Source organism: Rattus rattus, chromosome 6, assembly GCF_011064425.1.
Source record: "Rattus rattus isolate New Zealand chromosome 6, Rrattus_CSIRO_v1, whole genome shotgun sequence".
NCBI classification, from domain to species: domain Eukaryota; kingdom Metazoa; phylum Chordata; class Mammalia; order Rodentia; family Muridae; genus Rattus; species Rattus rattus.
Window position 1 is genome coordinate 35,392,319 of NC_046159.1, and position 12,751 is coordinate 35,405,069.

At 37.8% G+C, this 12,751-nt stretch overlaps 1 protein-coding gene across 3 annotated transcripts in view; it reads right to left on the bottom strand.

Moving 5' to 3' along the window:
* Grm7 (glutamate metabotropic receptor 7) overlaps nt 1-12,751 on the bottom strand; it is an 808,808-nt gene that overhangs the window by 375,628 nt on the left and 420,429 nt on the right. For all 3 annotated transcript variants that reach the window (XM_032905985.1, XM_032905983.1, XM_032905984.1), the window contains exon 4: nt 6,513-6,667. In XM_032905985.1, coding sequence (XP_032761876.1) covers nt 6,513-6,667 — 155 coding nt within the window. The remainder of the gene's footprint in view (nt 1-6,512; nt 6,668-12,751) is intronic.

Below are 12,751 nucleotides of genomic sequence, written 5' to 3' on the forward strand. Positions count from 1 at the left end.
GAATCATGTGAGATAGCACTGGGTAGGTATTTAGGAACATTTCCCGGAAGGAATAACTGAATTGGAAAACTCTCCATAAGAGCAGGCTACACGCTTTTACTGAAGCCCAGACAACAGGAAGGCTAAGGGGAAAGTTGTTGATTTTGGTCTGTCTGCCTTTGTCCCTTGCTGATGACTGCATCCACCCTGTTCTGTTGCTCTTGCTATATTTCCACCACACACTGTCACCAGAGCTCAACATCTTAAATCTTCCAAGGCAAACTAAAAGTTAACATCTCTCTAGGAATCAATCTACTAGGTCTTCTGCATAATACTGAGACTACTAAGGCATTCAGTCTCTAAGACTGAGGTGCTATTGTGATCTCAGACTCTTCAGTGTGCATATAAACCATTGCTAAACCAGTTCAAAACTATCACATAAGACAAACTAATAAACCTTTAAGATACACAGCCATTCTCATGGTGCTCTTTTTGCAGAAAGCCCTGACTAAATATATTCATCTTTAAGGAATGAAGTTGGAGCGGTTTTTCTGATACAGTAGTTTCACATTTATATATCTGGCCTATTGCATGCTAAACCCTAATATTTATCTTCCTGATTTATATCCTATTAGAGCTGGTAACATCAACATTTACAGAAGACGTTAATGAAAGAAGTTGCCATGTCGAAGAATTTGCAGAGTTTCACTGTTTTCTATTAAATGAGGTTATAGGTCAATAACCAAATACAGTGCTTAAAACAGCAGGGATCATTGCAGAAGAGAAAACAAAGGAGTCTAAGAGCCAGGGGTGGTGGATGATTACTGGAAACAGTGTCTGCCGCATACAAAGAGCAGCTGCACACTGGAACTCATGGTTGTGACAGCATGCACAGCATCTCAGGCCAGACTAAACCATATCTAGGAGGAGAGAAAGGCACAATGGCCCACCAAGAGTCAAACAGTTAGAAATTGATAGTGACTGAGAGAGGGAGAATCACTTTTTCTCAAGAGTGTAGCCTCTGGTAGGTTAATGGCACTGCAATGGAAGACCGCACCCCCAAGTATATATGGACATCACAGACAGCTTGTACTCCATGGGGGAAGAGTTAGAAAGTTGAGTGAATAGGGAAGTGAAGTGGCTCTGAAAGTAAGGAGAAAGCAGGCAAATATGGTCAAAACATATATGAAATTCTCAGAGAAATTTAAAAGCAAACACTAAAACAAACAAGCAAACCCAAGCCCTGTGGACTTCAAATATAAATAAATATGTAAATATGTTTGTTGTTGCTGATACTTGTTTTATCTTCATTCCCTGAGCAAAGGTCCCAGCAATTAAAGATGGATAAAGTCATCGTACTGAAACTGGAGTCAAGAATTAAGACAATTTTTTGTTTAGATCTTGATAGCTTCAAACGTTCTAGTTTTATGAAAACCAAACATCTATCTATCCTAACTAAAAATAATGAGCTCTTTTTATCCAAATGCAGATTTTTCTACGTTGGACCTAGAAGGTGGGTGGGTTTGTTTGGGTATGACTGATGGATTGATTGGTTGGTTGATTGTCCCTTCAAATACCTCAGATTTAAATTGCACTAGAAAGATATCCCCACTTGAAAGAGTCATTCAAAGGAGCTTTGAAATAAGGCCTTCCTGTTTTGTCTTCTCAGAGTTATTACCTATGGTGGAGGCAAAAGGGAGACTGATCCAAGACCCATGCTCACTATCATAGGAGGGCACCCAAGCCAGTCTGCTTTGGAGCAGCAGGTATTTTGGTGATGTAGAGCTAAAGACTTCAGAATATGCTTTCCTTGGAAGACTTGTTAGGGCCAGAGAGCATGACCGAACATCCTAGTTAATGGAGTCATATACACATAAGCAAAATGAAGGCATGCCTGGGTTTTTCTGAAAACACGAGGAAATAGAAACTAATAAAGCTATCTTGGCTGAAAATCTACAGGAGTCGTGTCTAAATAATTGGTGAAATTTCTTAGATTTGTCAGGAGTATTGGGCAGTTAGCCCAACCATAGCTGACCATCCATGGCTTAGTTCCTATTACCATTAAATTGAAAGGAAGAGAAATAACATACTCATGCTAAAAACAAAACCGAGGCCTCTTTCTCTGCAGTGGAAAATAAACATATATAGATATATATGTTATTCATAATTCTGTGAGGTGGGTAAAGTGCTTGCTATAAAAGCACAAGAACCAAAGATTAGAACCAATAACCTAGTGAAATCCAGAAATGATGGAGGCATTTACCTCTATTCTGAGCACTTTCTATAAGAGGTAAATTGATCCCTAGAGGTATCTGGTAATACATCCTAGCTAAAACAAGAATTCCAGCTTTAGCAAGATACCCTGTTTTTAAGAAATAAGATAGAGAAGCAATTGAGGAGTAGGCTATCGATAAATAGATGTACATTCTACACATTGGCATGCCTGTGCGTGTGTACACACACACACACACACACACACACACACACACACCACTGTCAACCAAAGGTACAGATGTTGGCAAAACACATTGAAAATATGAACCTAAAAGTTAAACATGGGAGTGATTAATTCACCCCTCTCTTCTTTGCAACCTACCTACATCTCAGTCAGAGATACTAAAGTAGATTATGAATGTTTGCAAGACATTCTAGTTCAACAAATCTGATACAGGGAACTTATCAAGGAGGGAACTTGTGAGCAGGACAAAATATATATAAGATGCCAGAGAATGAAAACTATGTAGGTCCTTACAAAATATGTTGAGTTTTGATCCTTTGTATATTTGGTCAGGTTCAGCAGTGTGGTTGAACTCATCTATTTTTGTCGTCACTCTCTTTTAGGAAGCATACTTCGAATGCACAGCCTCAATTCTATAATTCCATCTGCTTGGAAAGTAAAACAGCCTCATTCTGTTTTTGTGATAATGCACAATGGCATCATTCCTAGATAGAAGCTGTGGCATTTTCTTCATTGCACTATAAAAATCTTCGCATTTCTTTGGAGGGAGGCACGGAGATTTTTAGGAACTGCCACTGTTCTATCATGTGGGAATATCTTATTTAGCAACATTTCCTCTCCATTTTATTGTCTTGCGATATAAGTTTTTGCATTTTTTGTGGTCTATGTGCACGTTTATGAGCTCGGGCTGGTGTACGGGCCGTATGCATGGTTGGTGTGGATGTGCAGTTCTGAGGCTGATAGCAGACCCCTTCTCAGACTGCTCTCCATTTCTATTATTGAGGCAGCACCTTTCACTGAACTTCCAGAACCTTGTCCTGCTACCACCTAAGTTCTCCTAAGTTGCATCCTTGAGGGCCTAGCCTTTATGAACATTCTAGGCATTAACACTCTGCTAATCACATTTGTCTGGTAATTGCTTCATCCATTAAACAATTTCTCTACAGCCTATATATTTTCTTGGATGTTTTTCTTTTATTTTTAAGACACTCACAATGATGTTTGGTTCGGATATGATATATATATATATATATATATGTATATATATACATATATATATGTATATATATATCCCTATTACACACAAAATAATATTTTTTAAGTATCCATAACACCCCACAAAATTAGTTACTTTCTAAAATATAATGCCCATAAGGTTTATATTAACCATGAAATATCGATGATCATATGTATGAGAAAAATAGGACTCAAGGCACCTCAGACTACAAACCTTAGTCACTGTTGCAAAGTCACCTGGGTGAGCATTCAAATCCACCCTGTTCACCACTGACTTTATCCACGGATACCACTCTCACTTTTAGCATCTAATACAATCTCATTTCTAAATAGGACACTTTGTGAGGTAAACCCAGGTTTTCTTTAAGCCACCATAGCAAGATAACTCAGAATAACTCGGACAATATCTGGTGTGATAACAACAAGACAGTGGTATAGTCTGTGTCTTCAATCTCCCCATATTACCTCCCTTCTGTTGACATTTTAAAATTCCATGGCCAAGGCAACTATAGAAATAAACGGTTTATTTGAGGCTTACAGTTTCAGAGGACGAGGTCATGACTACTATGGTGGGAAACATGACAGCAGGCAGGCATGGTGTTGAGAAATAGCTGAGAGCTTACTCGATCTATGAGTGGGAGGCAGAGAGCTAACTGGGAAAGGCCTGGGCTTTTGAAACTCAAAACTTAAATCTAGTGACACAGTTCGTCCAACAAAGCCATACTTCCTAATCACTTCCAAACATTTCTACCAAGTGGAGGGCAAATATTCAAAAATATAAACCATAGGGAGGGCACTTTCATTAAAACAACCAACCAACCCCCTACCCCAGGCAAAGGTCCAGAAAGTAGAGCTTTGTTCCCCAAAAGTGATACTCTTGAAAGTTGACAAAAACAAAAAAGCATAAGCCAAAAAAATTTAATAAATAGAAAGCTTGAAGGTCACTGTAAGTGAACCTGTAAGGAAAATTACAGCATCCTCCTTCAGGTCCTCTTTGTTAGAGAATGAACCACCAACCAAAGAGCTTACATGGACTGCACCTAGGCTTCCTGAACGTAAGTAGCAGATATCTGTGTCCCCCAACAACTCGAGTGGGTGCTGTCATTGACTCAGACTCTGTTGCCTGCTTTTGGATCCCTTTCCGCTAACTAGGCTGCCTTGTCTAGTCTGTGGGAGAGAATATACTTAGTCCTAATGAGACTAGGGCAGGTTGGTACCCAGGGGTTGGGGGACATGATTGGGAGGAAGGAGAGGAAGGAGAGGGCTGAGGTGTGGATGTGAAGTAAAAAAAAAATATTAAGTAATGAAAAAAATCAAACTTTAAAAGTTACCACAGGTATTTCTTACAGTGAAGGAAAAGCAGTGAGGACAGAGAGTTTCCATACCAAATTAATATTCAGGAAAATACTTAAGGGTCAAGAGGAGTCTGACAGCTGAACAGTATGATCATACCCAGACCCAGGGAAGCAGAGAGAGTTCCCAGTGCCTTGCAAATAGGAAAATGCTGAGCAAATTGTAGTGAGTTCAATAAGGTCTGAGGGTAGAATTGTTTCAAGAGTCATTGGGCAACTGCCTCACGGTGTCTGCCCCTTTGTTCTTCAGCCTGCATTTCATATTCCTTTCTTTCTACCCAATTAGTTCTCATGCGTCATGTACTGCATAACTTCCTATTCTAAAGTTCTCTCAAGCACTATACGATAACTACAGGATAATGTCCACTCAGCCTGCTTTACTTGCTGCTCCAACAGAAAGACAGTTTCTATATCCTGCTCTCTTCAGCTTCTTCCTGATTGCTTCACCTAATCTGTGTGCTTTGAGAGTGATGATATGGAATCCTCACCTTCTGTTTATTTGTAAGCACAGAACACTTGTAGCACAGAACAGAATGCATACATTTTTGAATGAAAGGGACCAGAGACAGTTAAAATCCTATCTGTTATTTTTGCAGCACATCTCTAAATGCAGTGGCCTGTTTTGTAAGATAGGTGTTCTGCTCTGGGCAAGTATTAGGGGAATAAATTAATTCAAAGGCTCCCAAGGAAAACACAGGAGTGACTCAGGGGATTGTTATCTCTTCAAGATAACATGGAAAAACATCAGTGACAAAGGCACAACCTGATTTGTTTAAAAAAAAAAATCTACACGAACTCTCTAACCTTCTGGGGAGAACAACTAATTAGGCTGGCACAGAGAGAAAATAGAAAGAAGTGCAAATATTGGTCCCTTTGAGTATGAGGGCCAGGTTCAGTGTGATGTGCAAAGCATACTTGAGGAAATCTTTGGAGGGATGATTCACCACAAAGGAAACAGAAAGCAGGCTGCTAACAGAGTAGTTAGATTTTCTTCTTCACATAATGTTTCACTTAGATATAACATTTCTTTGCATATTAAATAAAAAATCAATTGCAATCAACACATTTAGTTAGATTATGAGAAAACCACGAAATATCATTTCCTATCAATGGCTTTCATAAGGCCCTTTAAATAACAAATTAAAAAATGAAGCAGAGAAATAAAAAGGGGAGGTTTAGGAATGCAGGAAAGCAAGGGAATAGTGGGAAAGAAAGGGCTCTGAGAAAGGAAGGTGATGCTGGTGGCTACTGAGGGTCAAGTCCCTATAATTACAGCCTCCGCAAGGGACCACAGAGGTAACTGCAGTGCGATCTTTACAGTTGTCATGTTAGAAGCAAAGGGTAAATTACAAAGGGAAAATTTTCTCTCTGAAAACGCAGGGTTGCTGCTGCACGCACACTTGGATGTGTTATTGTTTCAGTTCTTAGTAATGGTGATGATCTCTCCTTAGAAAGCTCTTGAGAGTGAGAAAAGAATCTATGCTAATTGCAACATTACCATGAAATAATGTAATCTCTACAAGAAAAGGATTGTCAACAGAAGGAACAGACCAGGTGTGCGGCTTCATTTGCACCCTGTCGCCCTACTCTGGAAAACACACTCTATAAATCCTGTACAAACATTAAACATCCCAAAGACTTTAGTTTGGGTCACCCAACAGCACGTAACCCCTCATCACACACTCTACTGTTGACAAAGCACATACCTTCCACGGTTGCCCTCTTAGGCTGGATTGTTATGGCTCCTTCCGCAATATCTTCGTGCTGATGCAGTGGGTTGATTTTGGAACCCCAGCTGTCTGACCCGACCCAGAGAAAATGGCCTACTTGGTCAGCTCTTTTGGCGGCGGCAAGGATCTGCCTATGGAAAGAAACACAAAAGAGGATGCAGGTATAGAAACTGAATCCAAGCATTTTCAAAATCAAGGAGAGCCAAAAAAGCTATGCTTTCTCAAAACATAAGCAATCATTACAGCAAAAGATATGATGAGAATTTTTATCTTGCACATATAAAGAGATATGTAAGCCAAAAGCAAAAAATGTCCCAGGCCTTTTGAGTAAACAAATGAAAGATGTTAAGAGTCAAAAGATAGAAGGAGAGATAAAAATGTAATAAGCTCAAGGTGTGTATTTACATGTATTGGAAATTATATGGCCTCAGTGGGAGAGGATGTGCTTAATATTGTGGAAACTTGATGCCCCAGGGAAGAGGGATGAGGTGGGGGTGAAGAGGGGGTGGGTGATTGGGTGAGGAAGCACCCTCTCAGGGATGGGGGAAGTGGGGTAGGGAGGGGGCAACTTTGGAATGTAAATAAATAAAATAATGTAATAAAGATTTTTTTTTTAAAAAAAAACTAAATTGTGAAAGTGAAACTTAAAAAAAGCTCCTAAATGTTTTGCCCATATTGGTCAAATAAAGTTTTGTTTTACTTAATTTCCACCTTTGTGTTTCAGGTGGAAAGGTGAGATAGTGGTAAGTCTCATTTCTAGAAAGTACTATGTCAATATAAACCACGGTTTTCCAGTCATTTATTAAAATAAATAGGATTCTACTTTCAGCATGAAAGTTCATTTTTGTGTGTGTTATATTTACAGATGGATTTGGTCTGCAAATATCAAAGGCAACAAGAGAAATAATATGAAAAGGAAAAAAGTATCAGTGAGAAAGTTATCATAACAGGATGTGGGAAAGAGGTGAAAAATAAGAGACTTGTGCATATCCACGCATACTATACATATATCCACACACAAGCATATATGTATAGAGCTGCATACATACACATACATACACATTCATAGTAATGTACTCACACAACTTCACTGACATTTACAAACCACACACACTCACACACACATACATACACACACACACACACACGCATGCATGCATGCACGTATGCATGCACACATGCATGCATGCAGGCACACACACTCCCAGGTACACATATACTCCCTCTCCCTCTCCCTCTCCCTTTCTGTCTCTCTGTCTCTGACTCTGTCTCTCTGTCTCTGTCTCTGTCTCTCTCTCTCTCTGTCTCTCTCTCTCTCTCTCACACACACACACACACACAAATGTGATTGTGAAAACTCACAGCACATCTTTCTTCCAGACCAAAAAAAAAGTACCGTTACTCTTCTAATAAAATTATAAGAAGATTATTTCCTAATAGTGTAAACATGCAGCAACAGGTAGAGGAAAAAGTTGGGGTATGAAGGAGGAGGACAGGAGTAGGAAGGAACAGGTAAGTTCCAGTGTTTTAAGTACTAAACAGTGAGCCTACTTAAAGGAATTAAATATTTGCTTAGAAAACAAATCATACCAGGAGGAAAAGGGTATTCTGGATTGATTATTCATCTAATGCTGGCAAAATATCTACAAATGTGACAGGCAGAAATCCTTTAATACAAATAGCTAATTCTGTACCTACCGAGACCCCCATCAGTTAATAAGGCCGCGTTCATAGCTATCTAGTACCCACCCCACGTCTCCACAGGTAAAAGAAGACCTCAGTGGAAAGGGACACCAGTGTGGAGTTGAGAAAGATCATGATATACGAGAAAGTGCAAAATAACAAATTGATTTAGTTAGGATGTAAAAGGATAACCAACAGCAAGACAATGGAAATAATGAAGAACATAAAAAGAACGTGTCTATTAAAAATGAAAAATTGCAGTTCCTTTTGAGAAAGGAAGGTTAAGACAACACAGTCAAATCCTAAGATATAGAGTTAAAAACAAATATAAGATTACATACAGTCAACATTTCCTAAACAAATGTGCAGAAAAATAAAGTATTCTAAATTGTATTTCTTAACTTTTAGTAGTAAGATATTTCCAGAGATCATTTCTATAGTTTATTATTATCCAGTACCTGACAAATTGAGAGAATGAATTTGCAAATTAAAAAAGTCAAACCACGGGGTTGGGGATTTAGCTCAGTGGTAGAGCGCTTGCCTAGGAAGCGCAAGGCCCTGGGTTCGATCCCCAGCTCCGAAAAAAAAAAAAGAACAAAAAAAAATAAATAAATAAAAATAAAAAAGTCAAACCACAATAAAAATAGAGAACCAAAACATGTTACAAAAGTAATAACTTTAAAATAGTGAGTATGTCCTATAAAGCTGAGAACTGAGGAAAAATAAACAGAAAAATCAGATTATTAGTTGGTAATCAGAGAAATTTCATATGTACTTAGTGTACTTGTGATTTCCTTCCCACTGGAAAGGTAGACTGTCATATGTCATAAAAATAAAGAATTCTGCAACACATAAGTAATCAACATTGTTTACTAAATTATTTCTAGGGCAAATAATGTTTTAATAAACATGAGATACAATGTCAACCTGCCAAACACTAATTGAAAAGTCAGAATAAAAAAAAGTCTTAAGCATTGAACACATAATGTTTTCTTTTTACATAAAATGATATATTTATCCTTATTAATATGTATACCTGGAAGATTTTAAGTGCACCACATGTATGCAAATGTCCTCAGAGGCAAGAAGAGAGAGTTAAATTTCCTGAAGATTTACAGTGAAGTTGTGAGCTGTGGAATGTATGTGCAGGGTCCTCTGTAAGAGCAATAAGTGCTCTCAAACAATGCGCCATCTCTCCAGCCCGAAAATAGGCTTTCCTTTAGTTTAAAAGAAGGTATTTAAGAATGTATTATGCACACTTTATATATATGTTCACATATATATATATATATGCAATACATATGATATATATGCATTAACATATCTTTTCGGAACAAGAAAGAGAGGTCAGGGAGGGAGAAAGATATATAGGAAGGAGAAATCCTAAGAGCATTGTAACTTCTTCCAGATTCAGAGTGAGTGATGGAATTCTCAGAAAAGTATGTCCAAAATATTTAAGCTTGAGATTATTGATTTACCAGTCTGAGGAGAAAGGGATATATCTGTAATGTCAACAGCAATGAGAAAATACTAAAACTAACTAACTAAATAATGAACATAGCTAAATAAAATTACACCATATTAACTTTAGGTAAAAAAAAATATATCACAGCATCAAAAGAAAGTGCTTGTTTCTTCAGTTAGGTGTTTATGTATTCATAATAATGTAAACACTAATTTTTATACAATAAATAGAAATGTGGAATAAGGATGTGGGGAACTTAGAAGAGATTTAATGATTTAAATCATTTCAGATATGAATAAGTCAACAGTGCAGAGAATCAATGATTCTAACCTTGTCTATCTGCCCAGTATGCATGTAAAACCAGAGATGTTTAAAGAGTTGGAATAGCTGCCTAAGAGATTGTGGAGACTAGGATAGAAAGCAGATACTGTACACTAGAGTGTTTCAGATGTGGTGTGTAATTAAATACCCAGGGCTGGTGAGATGTCTCCATGGACAAAAGTACTCGGCACTAAACCTGAGGACTTGAGATCTATTCTTAGGTCCACAAGTTGGAAAGAGACAACCGACTCCTACACTCATTGCCCCTTGTTCTCCACAATGTGAGTCTGTACACACAAACATAATAATATTAAAACTAATTACATGTATGTTTTTCCCAAAATAAAATAAGGAAACTCTCAATAAAACACACTTAGTTTGTATGTCAAAAGCTACAGCTAAAACAGGAAAGTGATTTTTAAAACTGTGAATAATTGTGTCCGTTGGTTGGTGCTGGTATCTGCATCTGACTCTCTCAGCTGTTTGCTGAACTCCTCAGAGAGCAGCTGAAAGAGTCAGATGCGGATACCAGCACCCAACTAAAGGACAGAAGCTGGGGACCCCTGAGGTTGAATTGGGGAGGATCTGGAAGAAGCTGAGGAGGGAAGCCCCAGCAGTCTCAACTGACCTAGACCCCTGAGATCTCTCAGATACTGAGCCACCAACCAGGCCACATACACCAGCTGACTTGAGGCCCCTGACATATATACAGCAGAGGACTGCCTGGTTAGGTCTCAGTGAGAAAAGATGCACCTAACTCGAGAGAGACTTTAGGCCCAGGGAGTGGGGAGGCCTGGTGAAGTGGGGTAGGTGGGGTGGGGACATCCTCTTCGAAACAGGGGGAAGGGGGAGGAATGGGATGAGGAGCAGCTAGGGGAGGGCAAACCAGGAGGGGTATGAAATCTGGACTGTAATAAACGATTAAAGAATAAAAATATATAAATTAAAAGAAAAGATATGAATGATTTCTCGATTTCTCTATGATGGCCAATATAGACATGCACATGTATTTTATGTATGTATAATAAGCAGTTTTATTAAATCACAGGAAGGAGGAGATGATAATTTGTTGCTAAAGGGTTTGGAGAAGTGATGGCATCTGATAGAGTGGAAAAATTAGATAAAACCCAAGACAACAGGGTGAGACTAGAAACATAGAAACAAATGAGCACGTACTTAAAGACAGTGAGTACATTTTAATCCGAATCACAAAATGTGCATGTAGAAACTGGGCAAACTCCATTCTTCAGGAGAAAGCTTGAATGCATTTGCAGCTTTCGTGAAAATCTTAAATTGTATTTAATTAGAGGTTGTCTCTGAGTGCCAAGGCTCTGGGTTTTATAAGATGATTTTAATTATTACTTTTAATCATTTACTTTGAGTTTTAATTTTTCTACAGAATTGGGGGAGGTAAATTGGGGGAGGATCATTTTATTTAAAAAATAAAAGCAATTCTTTTTTATTTTCTAAGGGATTTACAGTAGACAAGTATTGGTTTTATGGGGACAGTCAAATTTTGAAGACAGATTTTGTTATTTCTTAAAATCCAAATTATCAATACCCATGACTGATTTAGCATTTAGCTTCCCTTCAAAATTGAGATATTAATGCCACCTTATTGCTATTTTCAAAGTATTTGAAGTTAATGTTGCAAGAAATGTCAAATTTTTCCATCTCTCTGTTTGGAAAAAGAATCAACACTCTGGGGATTCTGTAATCTTCAGATGGTTCTGCCTTTATGAATTCTTTCTAGAAGAAGCATATGCACTGGACTTTTAATCACTGTCCTCAGAAACCAAGGTGTTAACATGTAAATCTCAATACACAATAATATTCAAAACAGAGGTTAACTGCATTATAAAAACAATGTGCATACTTTAAAAGTGAATTATTTACATATTCTACCTAAAATATAAGTCATACACTATAGGTCAAAAAATTATTATCTTAATCACAAATATCTTAAAAATCAACAAAGACATACATTGCCAATGTATTACACATTAGTAAATATTTAAAATAAGCAAAACAGAGGTGTATAAAATGGTTGAAAAGAATATTAATAGCACTGGGGGAAAACTAGAACCCAAAGAGCATTATAATGAAAACAAAACCTCAAAAGTAATTAAAAAGCAAAAAGGAATAAGACATCCTAAGACTGATGAAAACAGCATAGCATCACGAGGGAAATGATATGTTTAATGGGTATCCAAATCTTTCCAAGGAAGGGCATAAATAAAAGAGAACTTGAGATAAAACAAACAGAGGAGTCAGTAAAGCAATGCCATTAGTAACAGACATGTGCAAGAAACACCCGGAACATGGTGGTAGACATGGATCAAACATTTATGTGGACAATTGCATGTGGTACATGTGAGGTCAAAATGACAAAAACTGAATTGAGTTTTCACTCTATTTTAAACAAATTAGCCCTGCACTTGCAATTCTAGCAATCAAAGGATGAGAGGCAGACTAATCATAAGTGACCAACTTGCGTTACAAAGGAAAACCATGCGGTTGAGGAGAAATGGAAAGGGAAAAGGCGAGGGAGAATGAGAGTGAGAGTGAGAGAGAGCAAGCAAATTTTAAAAATAAATATCAATCCTAAAGTCTAGGGAACAAAATAGCTTTCAATTATATCATTAAGCACTGAGAGCTAGACTTGGCATTCCATCCAATGGTATTGATTGAGCATCAACTACTTTCATAGCATCAGGACAGATAGTAGGGGTAAAAACACCATTCA